Source organism: Salminus brasiliensis, chromosome 1 (genome assembly GCF_030463535.1).
Source record: "Salminus brasiliensis chromosome 1, fSalBra1.hap2, whole genome shotgun sequence".
Classification (NCBI taxonomy): domain Eukaryota; kingdom Metazoa; phylum Chordata; class Actinopteri; order Characiformes; family Bryconidae; genus Salminus; species Salminus brasiliensis.
Window position 1 is genome coordinate 66,747,959 of NC_132878.1, and position 16,144 is coordinate 66,764,102.

General features: G+C 40.9%; 1 protein-coding gene across 1 annotated transcript in view; it reads left to right on the top strand.

The window, feature by feature from the left end:
• slc24a4b (solute carrier family 24 member 4b) overlaps nt 1-16,144 on the top strand; it is a 64,004-nt gene that overhangs the window by 102 nt on the left and 47,758 nt on the right. The window contains exons 1-2 of the mRNA XM_072687164.1: nt 1-416; nt 10,219-10,329. The exon at nt 1-416 is cut by the window's left edge and continues 102 nt beyond it. Coding sequence (XP_072543265.1) covers nt 278-416; nt 10,219-10,329 — 250 coding nt within the window. The 5' untranslated portion in view covers nt 1-277. The remainder of the gene's footprint in view (nt 417-10,218; nt 10,330-16,144) is intronic.

Genomic DNA, 16,144 nt, shown 5'->3' on the forward strand with positions numbered 1-16,144 from the left:
GACGCGCGCGCATGGACGCGAGTGACTGCTGAGCTTGAGTCCTGGAGTCCGGCGGCGCGTGCGGTTGAAAGCTGTACAGGCGCAGTGCTGAGGGGGGGTGTTTGGAGGATTTGGAGGGGGGTTGCAGAAACGCAGGCATGCAGAAGTGAGCAGAGCTCGCGTGCTGCTGCTTTTGGGTGCTTCTCCCCCCATTTTGCTATGAGGACCGCGCGCTAAAGCCCACGACCACGATACGAGCACCAAGACGCGAGCGCGAGCACACGACCGCCGCGGCAACATGACCGTCTCCAAGAAAACCGTCATCACCAGGCTCTTCAAAGTTCGCAAGAGGCGCGAGCTGCTGCTGGCGCAGGCGGGCTGCGTGTGCAGTGTGCTGTGTGTGGCATGGTGCATGTCAGCCTTGCTGACCGAGGCAGGTGAGTCCAGAGCAGAGGAGAGAAGAGAAGGGAGAGAGTGTGTGATGGTTGGTTGCACGGCTTCTGCAGTGCAGCTCTGCATGCATGCACGAGACACCGGTGTTGTACACCCCAGCAGCAGCAGCAGCAGCAGTAGTGCAATACAGTGCAATGCCATGCCATGCGATGGCTCGTGCGTTTCAAGGACACGCACGCACACAGACCGAATGCACGCAGTGCACTCCCGAGACCGGAGCACATGGCGCATTTTTGTGCACGCTGCGCGTGAGCAGGCGCAATGAAGCAGAGTGGTGTCACGTTTGTTTGAATATATATTTTTCAATAATTGTTTTTGCACTAGTCTCTGTATTGCTCGAGTTGCTCCTTAGCCAATCTAAAGGTTGCTGGAATGCATCTGCACACCCTCGATGGCCTTGGCTCTGGAGATGTGGGTCAGTGTTTTTAACCCCCCACGATCCTCGCACTTGAGTTGCCCCCATGCCCCGTCTCTGTCGCAGTGTGCAGAAGGGTTTCATGCACCTATTTGAACGTCTCGTTGTGCAGCTTGTGCATGTATAAACACTTCAGAAGATGACCAGTCAGAATGACTTATTAATATATGAAGACATTGCTGCTCCATGTATTGCCTGTCATCAGTGTCACTTGGGGACTGACAGGGTGGGGGAGCAACCAGGCCCTCTAAAATCTTTATCCAGCCCCTCATATAGGGGTTCTTTAAGGGATCTTCAGTAAAGAGAAGAACCCTTCAACCAGCAAAAGAACCATTTAAACATTCAAGTGGTTCTTTGCCTAGTCCTGCTTCTGGCCTGTGCTGTGATTCGCAGCTCACCTGAGTTGTTGGCGTGTGTAGTTCCAGTTGGAGTGTGTAGTTAAAGGTAGCTAGTGTAGAAAATGGACCAAACTGCACATCAGCCTAGAAAAAAATGCACATATGCAGTCAGGACATCCCTGAGTTTTACCAACTAGCGCTACAGAGCGCTAACGTGCTTCTCTGGTAACCCTAGGGTTTAATTTTACTAGGGGTCACTAGAACCTACATTATATAAAGTACATGTGAGCGTATAACGACCTCAACACAGGCTTTAAACCTTTGCTTTGCGCATACACTGTTAGCTTAGCATTAGCGTGACCTTGAAAACATCATGGAAAGCTACTGGAGATGAGTGTAATAAAATAACAAAAATGAAACTCCTCTGATCTGTGTGACAAAAAATAAAGGGGTTCTGAACATCCTGGACTCTGCAGGTTGTGCTTGAGATGACCTCAGACCAAACCGCACCAGGATGAATGCTGTCATGTTCATTTCTAATAGTTTTTAAGTTTAGCTAGCACTGCTGTTGACCGTTTATTAGCCACCCGTGATGGGAACATTAGCCGTAGATGGGTCACTCATGGTGAAGTGCAGTGCCGAGTATTGTGGTCTCCATTCTGACTTTCGTATTTAGTAGCGTCTAAGCTTAGAAGATCCTAATCTTTTGGATCGTAGTCTGTACAAACTAGCACTTGCTGCTAAATTGAAATGTACTTAATGTTATATTATTGACTTCAATGCTTATGTTCAAAGTGATTAGCCACTAGAAATAAGGTGTATTTGGCTCCAAAAAAGCTACAATATTTGAGGCTGTTGTGGTAACCAGTAACGCACAGAATCTGAGCTGAAATTCTAGCACCTGTAATGAGCCGGCATTTCAGCGACCTGGGAAGACCCAATGCCCTAACTAAAGAACCGTTAAACTACAGAACCTGTTTATTTAAGGAAGTCCTATACAGAACTCTTTTTACTTTACGTATAGCTATTAGCCTTTATTCTTTAAGTGGGGCTTGTGGAAAGATGTAGGACCCGCTTCACATCTAATTCCTGAAGCTGATGTAGGAGCAAAGATTTGAGCGCAGTTGAAGAATCTGCTTCTGTGCATAGGAAAAGCAGCGGTACTTAACTTCCTCATTAACATTCGATGGGCAAATGATGCCCTCATGTATGTATAATTAACATTAATTCCATTCTTAGTCTCAGAAGATGAAAAGCAAGTATTCAGCTGCTAATGCCTCTTTACAGATGGAGGGTGGAGTTGAGAAGTTAAGTGAGTGCCCAAATGCCCTTGCTAGCTTGAAAAATGGTATATGATTACCTACACTATATGGTGTTAAAGTATTTGGACACCTACAGAAGTTTTTTTTTTTTTTTTGACATGCCATTCTTAATCCATGGGCATTAATATGGAGTTGGTCTCCGCCTTTGCTTCTGCTCTAAAAGCTTCCACCCTTCCAGGATGGCTTTCTACAAGATTTTGGAACATGTCTGTGGGTTGTTTCGCCCATTCATCTAGAGAAGCATTAGTGAGGTCAGACACCGATGTTTTATTAGAGGGCCTGGCTCGCAATCTCTGTTCTAGTTCTTGCCAAAAATCACCTTTATTGACCTTGCTTTGTGCACTGGTGCACAGTCATGCTGGAACTGAAAATGGCCCTTCACTGGACATAAGCCCCTTATGTCCAGTGAAGGGCCATTTTCAGTCCACCCCTGAAAAACAACCCCATAGCAGTATTCCACTCCCACTAAACTTTACAGAACATGTTGCTTTACACCAGCCCATTAGGCTTGGTCATATAAGGCTTGCACGTAGCTGCTCGGCCATGGAAACCCATGGCGCGAAGCTCCTGGTGCACGGTTTTTGTGCTGATGTTAATACGGTTATTGAGTCAACAAAGTGTAGAAGACTTTGCATTATGCATTATGGTCCTCGGCACTGTGACTTTACATAGTCGGTCACTCCGTGGCTCAGTTGCTATGGTTCCTAAACACTATCTTTTTTCAATAATACCACTCACAGTTGATGATGGAGTGTCTAGGAGGGAAGAAATTTCACCTTCTTCAATTTCACCAACTGCAACAGTGGCATCCTATCACAGTACCACTGTAGAATTCGTTGAGATCTTTAGAACGACTAATTTAAATGTTAAAGGCGGCCTGCATGGCTAGGTGCTTGATACACTTGATACACCTGTGGCAATGGAACTGAATGAAACGGCAGAATTCAGTGGTTAAGAGGTGTTTCAATATTTTTGTCCATAGTGTATTAGCACAATGAAGTTTTGTTATTGATCATCTGGTTTTGCACTATTACTATTGAATTCAGTTAACCAGGACTGCTTGCACTCTATTGATAACCAAACTTGCGGGTGGTCATTCAGGATGCACTGATGCACAATATATCACAATTTGTGATATTGTGATTTAATTGATCATGTTAGCGGTAAATACCGCTATTTTGACTAGCCGCCCAGTGTTCTACCTACTTGGCCTCCACTGTGTTTTTTTTTTTTTTTTTTTTTTTTTTTTTTTTTTTCCCCATTTATATTATTTTCCCAAAGATAAATCTGAATGCATTTGAAATAATTAATTATTCTAACCATGATGGTGTATGTCTTTCTTTTCAGATGGACAGCTAAATTTTTTTCGTATTTATTATCAAATCATATTTATTTATTTATTCTTGGTCAAAATTCAGTCTTTCCAGGGCAGCATGGGGAAAAAGATATGCAAAGCCTGACTTTTTTTTCTAGTTGGATTTTTAATGATGCCTTACAGAGACCCCAATACTGTATTTCACTCATATGCGTTACTCCACTAAAGGATGCATTTCATAACAGTAGGGAACAATGTGAAAAAAATAAGTCCTGTTACTTGAAATGTGGGGCCTGAAGCAGATCGCTTTCACATACACCGCAGGCCGCACCAGGGCATTCTCCAGACCACCAGGAGGACCAGGGATCCATACTCTGTGCCGCTTTTGGGCTTGACCACAGCTTTCACACTCAAACGTACCATCTGGAAAAGGAAAAAAAGTGTCCTTAAAGTATAATTCTGATTTGTTTGGGTTTGTGCATTATGATGTTAATGTAAAGGTTCGTTAAGGTTTTATGAATGATGAAAGCTTTTAAAAAATTTGCTTCACTGTCTTTAAAATTACATTCTGAGCAGGACTGTGTTTATACAGTGGGTGGGTAAGAGACAATGAATTGAGAGATGAATTGAGACAAAATATGTATTATTACGCATAGGGCTGAAGCTAGCGATTAATTTTTCATTGATTAACAGTTATAACATGTAACCTACACACCTCATGAAGAAGAAATCTGACATTTTGTGGACTATATATGTTGGCAGAGTGTCATTTAAGAACCAGGGATGTGTGTTTTAAAGCTCCTGCGGTCCCAAGAAAAGCCTTTAGACGATTTAGAAAGGGTTAGCAATGCGACAAATCCATGCTTTCAGTAGATGCGTCCATCTTTGCGACACATCGATGCATGTTATGCAAATCGACGTAATTTCATGATTGATTACGTCGCTGCATCGCCCCTGGCCCTAATTATGCATCAAGACGTGTGTCTTGGAAGACCCAGTCTTCCAGTTTATCTAGAGTGACCAAACTGAGGGCTGGCTACCACATAACGGACAGAACAATGAAAAGTGTAGCCTCTTTTAGGACTGTGAATGTCTCTACACTCTCCTTCTTTGCTGTTAATGCTTGTGTTTTTTTTTATTTTTATTTATTTAAAAAAAAGGTTTTACATTTTTTTTAGGCAAAATTTTACCCTGAGGCATGTTTTGGCACAAAAGCAAGGGTGTCGTCATTCTCAGAATGCATGATGCCAGAAAATCATAACAGTTTATCTGCAGCATAACTGATGTTGCCCGGTCTTGAAATGGTCTTTGGCCAAGACTGTACAAGACTGCAGCATTTTGTACAGCGTGGAATGCAGTCGATGTAGTGGACCACTGTTAGTCTGCACTAGAGTTGGATTTTATTGTGATATTGTGTCCTTTTCGTTTGGCTTGCTTAGTTTCACACTGCACCAGCCAAAATGTGTGTTTATTGATTGTCCAAAAAAATTGGCAAGGAAAACAGGCACTCTGTTACTTTCATGTTTTTTTTTTTTTTTTTCATTTTCATTAGCATATCAAAAGTATAAACACATTTACAGCTGCAATCAAAATTCAGTCACCATTGCAAATTAGGCCTATTAGCAAAATGTACAAACTTTCAGCTGTTTGCAATCCCAATCAAACAAAACAATTTAAATAACTCAACCAATGTAACAAGTGTATCTCCAAATTTAACACAAAATGACCACTTTTAATGACCACTGCAGTCTCAGAAGTATTTGAACCCCTCAGTAGAATCCCTCTTCGAACACAGCTGCAAATCAGATGACAAATCAAGAGCTTTATTGATTGCATCAGGCGTGCTTGGGATAAAACTCCTCAAATACCTGGACCGGCTAGGGGTTTGTTGACTGTGACTGAGAGAGTTGTCCAAAAAGTTCAGAGAAGAGTTAAAGGAACTACACCACCTCGACATGGTAGAAAGACAAAGCTATCGCCAGCTGCCACCAGATTACTGAGAAGACAGGTGGTCAAAAACCCTTGAGTGACCTGCAGCAAGATTTGATGGCAGCAGGTTTGTACAGTAAAGCACATAGTAAGCTCTGAACACCTCTCCACGCCTGTACACCTCTATTGACCATTTTTGGATTCTATACTGTGGAACGAATGAGACAAAACTGGAACTTTTCTGGCCTATGGATCAGCTGTATGTCTGGAGAAGGAAGAATGAAGTATACACTGAAAAGAACACGGCATGGTGGTGGCTCTGTGATGCTCTGGGACTGCTTTGCTTCCTCTGGCACTGGAAACCCACAGCATGTGGTGATGGATTCAGTCAAGTATCAGGAAATCCTAGTATCAGGAGAAACTGTCATGCCTTCTGTGAGGGAGCTGAAACTTTGGCGTCATTGAACCTTCCAACAGGACAATGATCCCAAACATACCTTGGGGTCATTGTCAACCAAGTCCACCAAGGATGAAGATGAAGTCCTGGAAGATTCTAGAGTGATCCTCACAGTTTTTGGGATTTGAAGAAGGCGGTTGCAGCAGCAAACCCAAGAATATTAGTGAAATCCACTGCCCATGAGGAATGGGCTAAGATTCCTCAGGATCCCTGCCAGAAGCTGGTGTCTGACTCTGAATCATGTTTACGGCAGGTCAGAGGAGTAGAAGGCTGCTCAACTAAGTACTGAAGACTCTTGTCATGACTGGGTTGGATGATTCTGAGACTGCAGTCGTCCTTAAGTGGCATTTTGTGTTGAATTTGGAGATCATCATTCTACCCATTATGTTGCATCTCTAAATATAAAAAAATATTTTCGGTTAGAGTGTAGGTCTCACAGGAGTACTTGATCTGTATCCCTAAATTGTCCTTGACCTTCAGCTTCTTTTGCTTTTTTTGCCCTGTTCCCTCCTCTCTGCAGCCATAAGTGGCCTCTGATATATCACAGCCGCAGCCTTAGCAGGACTTCTATTAATTACATTAAAAACAACAAGAAGCTTAAAAGATTATGCACTGAGCGGTACGGCAGAGAGAGCGAGAGAATGGCAAATCTGCTATCTCTCAGGACGAAAGTGGAGGCAAAGCTTTCATTGTCAGTAATGGCCCCCTGTCTTTTGTCTAATGATGGCGGTGACATGATGAAAGACCCTGAGGGTGTGTGAGCGGTGCTGATGGCACTCTGTCGCTCTCCTGACCGCACCCGTAATGATCCGAGAGAGGATGATCAAAGGCAGAAGAAATGCACGCTGCCCTCCATCACTTCTCCCTCTCTCAATCAATCCAATCCTGTCTGGATGGGCTTTTTTTGAATCTGGACAAAAGGGAATAATTCTAAATCACCCATGCCCCCTCCATGACTTCCATTTGATTGATGGCTGGGTGAAGGGCACCGCCAGCGCAGGGCTAAATCAAACACCACCTCAGCACAACAGATGGACAATTGGCAAAGTATTTCAGCCTCAGACAAGTAGAGACAGGCCTAGATCCTGCTGTCGGTGTGTGTCCAGGTCTCCAAGCCACTAGGGGGCACACTTGAGCATTTTCCTTATGAACTGCATACCAAAAGTATTGAGAGCTCTCCTAATTGAGTGTTTCAGGTGTATAAGTTGAGCAAATTAGTGTCTAAATGTTAATGACCTAAAATGACTTAGTTGACTTAATTTCCACACTAATGTACTCAAGTAGGATTCTTATAAATTTAGCTGAATAAATAGAACTGAACAATCTAATTTGATTAAAAGCGCAGAAACTGTACTATAGTGAAAGAACACATACTGTATCACAATCTAACTCAATTAAAAGAGCAGAAACTGTACTATAGTGAAAGTATGAGTACTGTATCACAATCTAACTCAATTAAAAGAACAGAAACTCTACTATAGTGAAAGTATGAGTACTGTATCACAATCTAACTCAATTAAAAGAGCAGAAACTGTACTATAGTGAAAGTATGAGTACTGTATCACAATCTAACTCAATTAAAAGAGCAGAAACTCTACTATAGTGAAAGTATGAGTACTGTATCACAATCTAACTCAATTAAAAGAGCAGATACTGTACTATAGTGAAAGTATGAGTACTGTATCACAATCTAACTCAATTAAAGAGCAGAGACTGTACTATAGTGACAAGCACAATATACCTCAATGATAAGCAGTGATCTGAAGCCTGATTTAAACATCCTGGAGATGCTGTGGCAGAACCTTAAGCAGCCTTCTTACAGGGCTGAATTAAAGCAGTTCTGCAGAAAACAAAGTGGGGGCAGAATTCCTCAATAAAACAATGTTTTCGCATAGATGATCTAAGTTTCTTTAGTAAATAAAATGATATTTATAAACTGTATTTTGTTACTCCACATGTTCATCCTTATATTACATATTAGGACCTGAAAGCATTTAAAGGGACAAATATGAAAAAATCGAGGCAACTGCCCCAAAAGATGGGACTAGTACTCTTTCATATCACTGTAAGCTCTGGCTTCTGTCCGTGGGGCATGCTCATGACAGCTCTTAGTAACATGTGGTGAGGAAGGTGAAGGGTGACCTACAGGAACTGAATGTTATGACACAGAAAATAAAGCTGAGTGATTGAGTATCTGTGGAACGTCCTGGGTGGCTGTTGGAAGTACCTGTCATCGTTTAATTGCCACATTAAGGCTGATCCACATTCTGTGCATGAGGGGGGTGTTGAGGCTGCTGGCCTGGGACTACAAACGTCACGCTGATCATTCGTGCTTCAGGTTTGCAAGAAAAAGCTGCATCACTGGCGTTAGGTGCATACTGATTGTGTGTTGTATATCTTTCACAAGTAACCAGCTGGTATGATTTCCATTGTTGCGGTTTCAGATTTAGTCCCATAAATAAAATGCTTGTGATTGGTTGGCTTTTTCCTTACTATAGTATAGCGTACTATTAGTTTTTGTTACTAAAACTTCTTTTCATGAATACTCATCCAGTAAAATATTTAATAAAAAAGTTAAAGCACATCATATTTCTTATGTTTGGTTTTAAATTAAGACCCCCAAAGGTCCGTTTCTTGGATTAATTCGCTTAATTCGACGCAGATGTTATTGATATAACAAAACCTTGTGTCTTTAAAACTTTGAGAAGAGAAGGTAGAAAAACTATAAAAATGTATTTAAATAAAAATCTTAGTGTAAATGTAGTCAAAACTTTGAAATACACACCGTGATCCTGCAGTGCTACTTAAATCATGAGACAATGAGTATTTTTTTTTCCCATGTACTGTACACCTTACTGTCCTGTTAGTAATGAAACATGCATTTGGTCAGTGCTGATGATTTACTATACAATTTAGCTTAGTGTAGTTTTGCATGTTGATGGTAAAATATTCATTACATTACCAGCACCTCCATTCTAAACAGAAACAGTTCTATACATGACTGAACAGAAGGCTTGTGGTGCTATCCAGAACATTTTAAAAGGTTCTACAAAGAACCATCTGCAAAGGGTTTTACACCAGTGCAAAAAAAAAAAGTTTCAGCATCTAAATAGTTCTTCTAGTGTCATGGATCTGTGTCAAACCTTTGCCTTTTCAAACTGTTTTGTTAGTGTTCTTACTTTACCTTAAAGACAATGATTTGAACCATAACGACCTAAACAACCATTTAAAAAAAAAAAAAAAACAAAAAAAACATTTGAAAGTTTTGACTTCTAATGTTTCAAACGGTCAAACATTGTGTGCCATAGGTTGAATCTTTAGCTGCGTACTTTTCCAATCTAAACTGCTTTTGTTCATCCTGAATAGGGTTGCAATAGGGTTGGAAAATGTCAGATAAATTACCGGTAACTTTCCATGGGAACCTTAGCTTGGGAACTTTGGGAATATTTCAAAATGTAAAATATCTATGGAATCTTTGGGGACTATGGGAATGTATTGGAATTAATAGTAAATATTGGATAATTTAAAGGAACTATATCAAACACTGTCATCAATGTACTGTTTTTTTTTATTTTGTGAACAGCAGACACGAAGACATAATACAAATAATAACTGACACATAGCAGAAGGCAAAAAATGTAGGTAGCTAGCTTATGCTAGCCTTGGGGAAACTAGTCTGAAATGAAATTGCTCATTAAGCTTTTCTGATTTACCAGACAGCAACTGTGAGATTTCACATTGATTTAATAGTTGGTTAAATGTTTCAGTGCTATTACTGTCAATAAAACTTTCTAACCTTTAGCTTTGAATATTGTTATTTATTCCTATTAATTCCCTTAATTACCTGCTAATTCACATTACTTTCCATGGTAGATTTCCCAACTGAAAATTCCTTGTATTTTGCAACCCTAATCCTAAAGAATTAAATCTGTCCAGAATGTGAACCAGTTTTTTTAGGGAACAAACAGGTTGGGTTGATGAATTTGTTTTTCTTCCCTGTTTTTTTCCAGGTCATGGCATGATTGTGGACGGAGGGGAAAAGGCTCATGAGCACTGGGGGAGAAGACTGATGGCCTCTGCGGTTGACAATGACACTGCGCAGAAAAACTGCACTGAGCCTGGTAGGAGAGGAGGCTTTTCTAATACGCCATGCTAATCTTCTTCATAATTACAGTCTGAGCCACCTTTTGGTGAAAGTGTTCTTTGGTTTGTGCTTTTATGTTGTGGTTTGATGCTATTTTTATACATTTATGCAATATTTCATTTTGAAAGGCATTATGTGCCCGCAGCTTGCTTCTTAGACTTGCCGTAGACCACTGATGAGATCATTCTGTAGTTAATGACATGCCTATGCTTTTAATTGTAAATTGTGAATGAATGATGTTTTTCAAAATTGCTTTTGAATTACAAGGTCATTAAGTTTGGTACATACAGCTACCACTGCTCACTGAACATAATGAGTCTAACAAAGTCTGGCAATCTTGCCGAAATACCCCAGACAAGCTAGAGAGACTAGTAGAGTGTGGTAGTTGTGAGGCTTTGGCAATGGTAGAGCACATCTTGAGGAGCTCAATAGAAATGTTAAAGTTCAGTAGTGGACCTATTTTCTTGTGATGTAGGCCTGTCGTGATAATTACGTTATCGACTTATCGTACGATAAATGGACGTGTCCATGATAAGTTTAGCAGATGCCGATAATAGCCAATTGGTTTTCGCGCGGGTTTGTTTACATTACAAAAAAACACAGCAAGATTTCTGCAAGGCGCACGGTGCTGCTCTCTCGCCGGCTCCCTATCTAAGGCGAAGACATGTCTGGGCCAGACAGCGACATCTATCGGTTAGGAAACGCGTGCGTTGCACACAGAGGAGGCAGAAGCAGGTGGAGGCGTGTTGGCTGGCGAACATATTGAAGGCTAATAGGAATTTGCAAAAAAAAGTTACACGGATCCAGAAAGAAAGTTTGGAGAAGTAATTCAAGATGGACTTGGTTTCAAAGCCACATTGCACTGCTCCAGTGTGGGAACACTTTGGCTTTAAGACAAATGAGCGCGGAGAGCCCATCAGCTTTAACGAGGCGGTATGTCGTCTTTGTCTAAAAACAGTGGCAACAAAAGGTGGTAATACAACTAACCTAAGAGCCCATTTAAAGCACAACCATCCAGTTCAATTTACCGAGCTGGAAACAAAGAACCCGGTTGGAGAGGGGGCGTCCAAGCAGGTGACCATCACGGATGCCTTTGCTCGACAGTGTAAATATATAAGTGATAGCGTAAAATGGGGCACGTTTACAAATAGTGTAACTCACTATATAGCCAAAAGATTGCTGCCGTTAAATACAGTGGAAAAAACAGCATTCAAAAACATGCTGAAAACGTTTGACAGGCAGTACGAATTGCCAAAGAAAACATACATCTCTCAAACTGCCATTCCAGCTTTATATAATGAAGTGAAAGACGGCATTCTGAAGGAGATAAAGACATCGCATTTTACTCTGCATGTTACAATATTATCGTTATAATATTATCGCGATAATTTAGGAGACGATTAATCGTCCAGAAAATTGTTATCGTGACAGGCCTATTGTGATGTCATTTCGATGCACAGGAGTGTTAGCCAACTGGTTGCATGGGCGTAGCATTACTTGTATTTTGACAACCTAATTCAGAGGATTATGTGACATTCAGGAAAACACACAGTACAAAACAGAACAGAATCATTTTTTTAGCATAGAGTCTACTCAATTTTCTCTTGGAGAAAAATACCTTTGACCCAGACTTTAATTAGGGCGTGGTGTCGACTACAACGTGATGCAACTGATCAGATGTCTGTACGGTTGTATCTGGAAGTTGACTGACTGAAGTGTAAATAAGTGTACAAATCCTCTTCAGGAAACAATCTTTGATGTAGTTTTAGACACAGTTTCTGTATGTTTCTAAAAAACATATTTGTCAAATTCAGTAAATAAACAAATTTATACTCCCTTTGTGTACAAAAATTAATACATTAAACATTTAAAATGTTGACAGTCACTGCCCACCTACTTCTATGCATCCTTTTTGTTTGCGTGAATGTCAAGCAATGCATCCACTAGAGGGCAATTCAGAGTCAAAGGTTTCTGACCCCAACAAACATGGCGGCGAGAAGGTCAGAATAATAAACTTTGTCGGTCTGCAAGTCTCTCTTTGTCATGTCCCTATGACAGCGGTTGTGTTTTGCCAGAACTATTGGCTCCATTGCCCTCACAATTTCTAGCAGTACTGCTCTGTTCCATCCACATAGAGCTCCACTCTCTCTGACTATACCTCATAAATGTACATATCAGAGAATTTCTACAGATCCCTCCTGTCTTTGTATATTCTGTATTTTGTGTACATTTTGTGTGTATTTTGTATTTATTTAATATATTTTTTTATATAACTTTATTTTAATGTTTAGTATGTATATAGTTTTTGTCCTCCTGTAGAGTATCAACCTGAGCCTCACCACAAGCATTTCAGTGCATAAAAGTACTGACATGTTGTGCAAATGACAAATAAACCTGAAACTTGAACTTGTATCTGTTGGCCGTCAGAGAATGTGCACAAATGCAGATGAAACGAATGCACAGTACGCTCAACGTTAAAATGAACCTTTAAATGTGCACAAGTGTGTTCTCTGTATAGAATGTCAGTGAAGCATATGACCGTACATAACCTAATGATGAACAGTAAAACACAGGGCTGCGGTCCTAATAACAATGCCACGCTCTTCCCTTTGTCACAGGTTCTTGGCTGCTTTCGCTAGCATGGCTTTAAAATGAAAATGTGCACTAGAAAGTCTAGAAGGTTGTTCTGCCTTTGGGTTGTGACTTGATTATAAAGGCAAGGCCAGTCGAGAACCAGTGATCTAGGCACTATTAGCATACTGGGCGAGGTAATTATTTAGGCATATGGGTATCCTGAATGTGCAGTCGGTTAAGACCAACCCGATATTAATGCACTACACTGGTGGCTTTTCACGTAACCAATGCAGCGTCTCGGTAAGGAAATGGCACAGATCTGTGTAAGAAACCTATAAAGTGGGATTTGGGTCTGTGTTCTGTAACTGTGTGGTAAATGATGACCACACTAATGGGGAGAAGCAGCACTGAACTGTAAAGGAATCTGACCATCTCTGCATGAGTTCAGATTGATTTAGCAATACATGCGTAACAGCAACTGTGGCGTGGATCTAAGGGGACACATGGTAAGCAAGGTTCAAACTGAGGTAAAAGCGTTCGGAGCAGTTTGGAGCTATTGATGTTGACGGCTATGCTCATGCATACATGAATGCAGATGCCTCGGAACGGCATCTGCCGTGTGTAGAGAAACGGAGGATTTTTTCGTTCGAAATGGAGTTTGTTTTGCTTCTTGTCAGGCCTGCTGCTGTGGCCTAAAGCTGCTGGCTTGCGAAGGGCGAACGAAGTTTCAGGCAGCGGTTTTGATGTGTCCTGCAGTAACTTTGCCGTGCTCTTGAAGCATTTTTAATCCTGCTTAAGTCCAGCCAGGAGACAGCTGACGTACCGGAGCTCTTTTATCCGCTCTGAAGTTACGGATATGTTATTTGTGTGTGTGTGTGTGTGTGTGTGTGTGTGTGTGTGTGTGTGTGTGTGCGCGCGCGTTTTGGCTGTTCGTAAAATAATTGCAAGCTGTACTTGATTCATGCATCTTATTTTTGTATTTGAGCCACAAGGAAATTGTATATGTTTAATAGTCTACAGTATAAATTATATAGGGGCTGCTTGATATGGATGCTAGATTCTTTGATATCATATAAATGGTCCATAATGTCAATTTTCACCGTTTTAGTTTTTCCTCTGAGGTCCAATTACAATGTTTGTGTGGTTTACGGAAATAAAAAAATCAGGCACTTATTTTCCAACCTCTCTTTTAGAATTGAGCGGTCTGTTTTTAGTACTGTAAACGAGTACTGTTCTGAGGGTCTGTCCTATACTGCCCCATTCAAAAAGCAGTCCGGGCTGCAACACATGGAATTAACAGCTGTAGGCTGAATACACGTAAATGCATCACAAAAAGCCTGTCGATTTGATAGTCGACATTTAATTTATTTTATTATTATTTTTATTTATTTATTAATTTTTTTTGCATCTTATCTTCCAAAAATGAACTCTGTGACCTAGGTTCTATAATGAAACTGTGTTTATCTACTACATCAGACTCCCTCATAAATCACCTTTCTGTGGTGAAGGTCCTGGCACTGGCTTGCAGTTCTGGGTTCAGATGCTGCCCCGTAAAGAAAATATAGAGGTAGTCAAATCTGTGTGATTGGACAATGGAGCTAAATGTAACTTGTATTTTAGGTTGCATTACAAACTGTATTTAAACTGTAGTGGATATTAAAACCTTTCACTTCAGTGTTTGACTTTTCAGGGTTTGTTAGCATTCTTTTGAAGTGCCTACGAGGCAAATTCTTGGATTCTGATATTGCAGAGAAATTGTTAGCGTCTTCTCCCTGCATGTGCGTGCATCTGGACTCGGCATTAGGCTACAGATGGTTTTAGCTGGCCGTGCCGGCTGGCTTTGCTGTGCAGAGTTACCCTGTGTACCCCATTAACTTTTCAAGCTCTCCTGAAGAGTGCCAGTTGACAAGATTACACAATCGAAATCTTGCCTGTAATCTCTTGGGATAACCCCATCCTCCCCACCCCCCACCCCCTCTCTCTCTGCTGAGTGCAGACTGCATGCTTTTCTTCTCTGGCCCTCTTTCTCCCTCTCCTTTTCTTTTCTCTGCCTCTCTGCCACCTACTTCTGCTGAATAGACAAGATAGGATTTATGGCTTAAATTCTATTGTTTTCTTAATGGCTAGCTAATTAGAGAAAGTTGCTCTTCCAAGAACATCCTGATCCTCTATTACCTCCTACCTTTCCGGAGCGCTGGAATAGCCCATTTATTTGGTGAGTGGCTGATTACAAGTTGGAGGGGGTAGCAAGTATTGTGTTCAACAGACATCGCTACAACTAGCCAGCTTGGCTGTTATTAGAAAAAAACATCTATAATCATACCCAGAGAGAAACATTATTTTCTATTAAAGCTTATTTTACTTACTAGAACATTTGAATAACATACAAGAGAACTGTGGACTAATTAACAAGGGAGCAACCGGGAGTGACTGACTGTGATGGAGAGCTATGTAGAGCCTGCCAACATAGCCAACATAGCTGAAAAAGTGTTGATTGGGTGTTGGGGATGAAAATCGTTTTGATTTGGGTTGATTCTGATTATGCTCCCTTGCTAGTAGAAGTTTGTTTACTCCCCACTCACGGCCAACTAAATTAGAGGGTTCAGTAGCAGTGCTGGGCGGTGTAATGCTTCGTTCGGTATGCCATTCATAATTTGTTCTACGGCCCGCATTTCTTACATACCGTTATACTGTTAGAAACAACGAAGCGCAGAAGGACATTCAGTGCTGCGTAATTTGGAAGAAGCCCAGACAACAACTATCAGAAGTTCAGTTCATAAACTCTTGAACTGTGTTTTAAAGAGACTGCAGTAATGACAGGTTTACATATGTATTGCTCGGTTCTGTGTTACACAAGAAATGTGAATAAATAGTAAAATAAGCCACTGTTAACCTTCAAAGACCAGCTTACTGTTTTCTAATAGGTTTAATAAGTCAGTTGATTAGTTGGCTTTCAAAGTCAGTTGTCCTGGGATCTACTGTACTGTCCAATGGATTCTTGACCAGAACAGATCAACAGGCATTTTAATACTTAAATATAAACCATCATTAAATAAATAAAAATACAACAATTTAAAAAACTATCCATGTAAAAAAGTGTATATATGCTGAGATACAAGCAAGATTTTTATAATACACATAGCATGTTTTAGTCACACGGCCAACCCAGCCCTATTTGGCTTACATGCTTAACCTACAATCAGAACCTGACCTTTTTT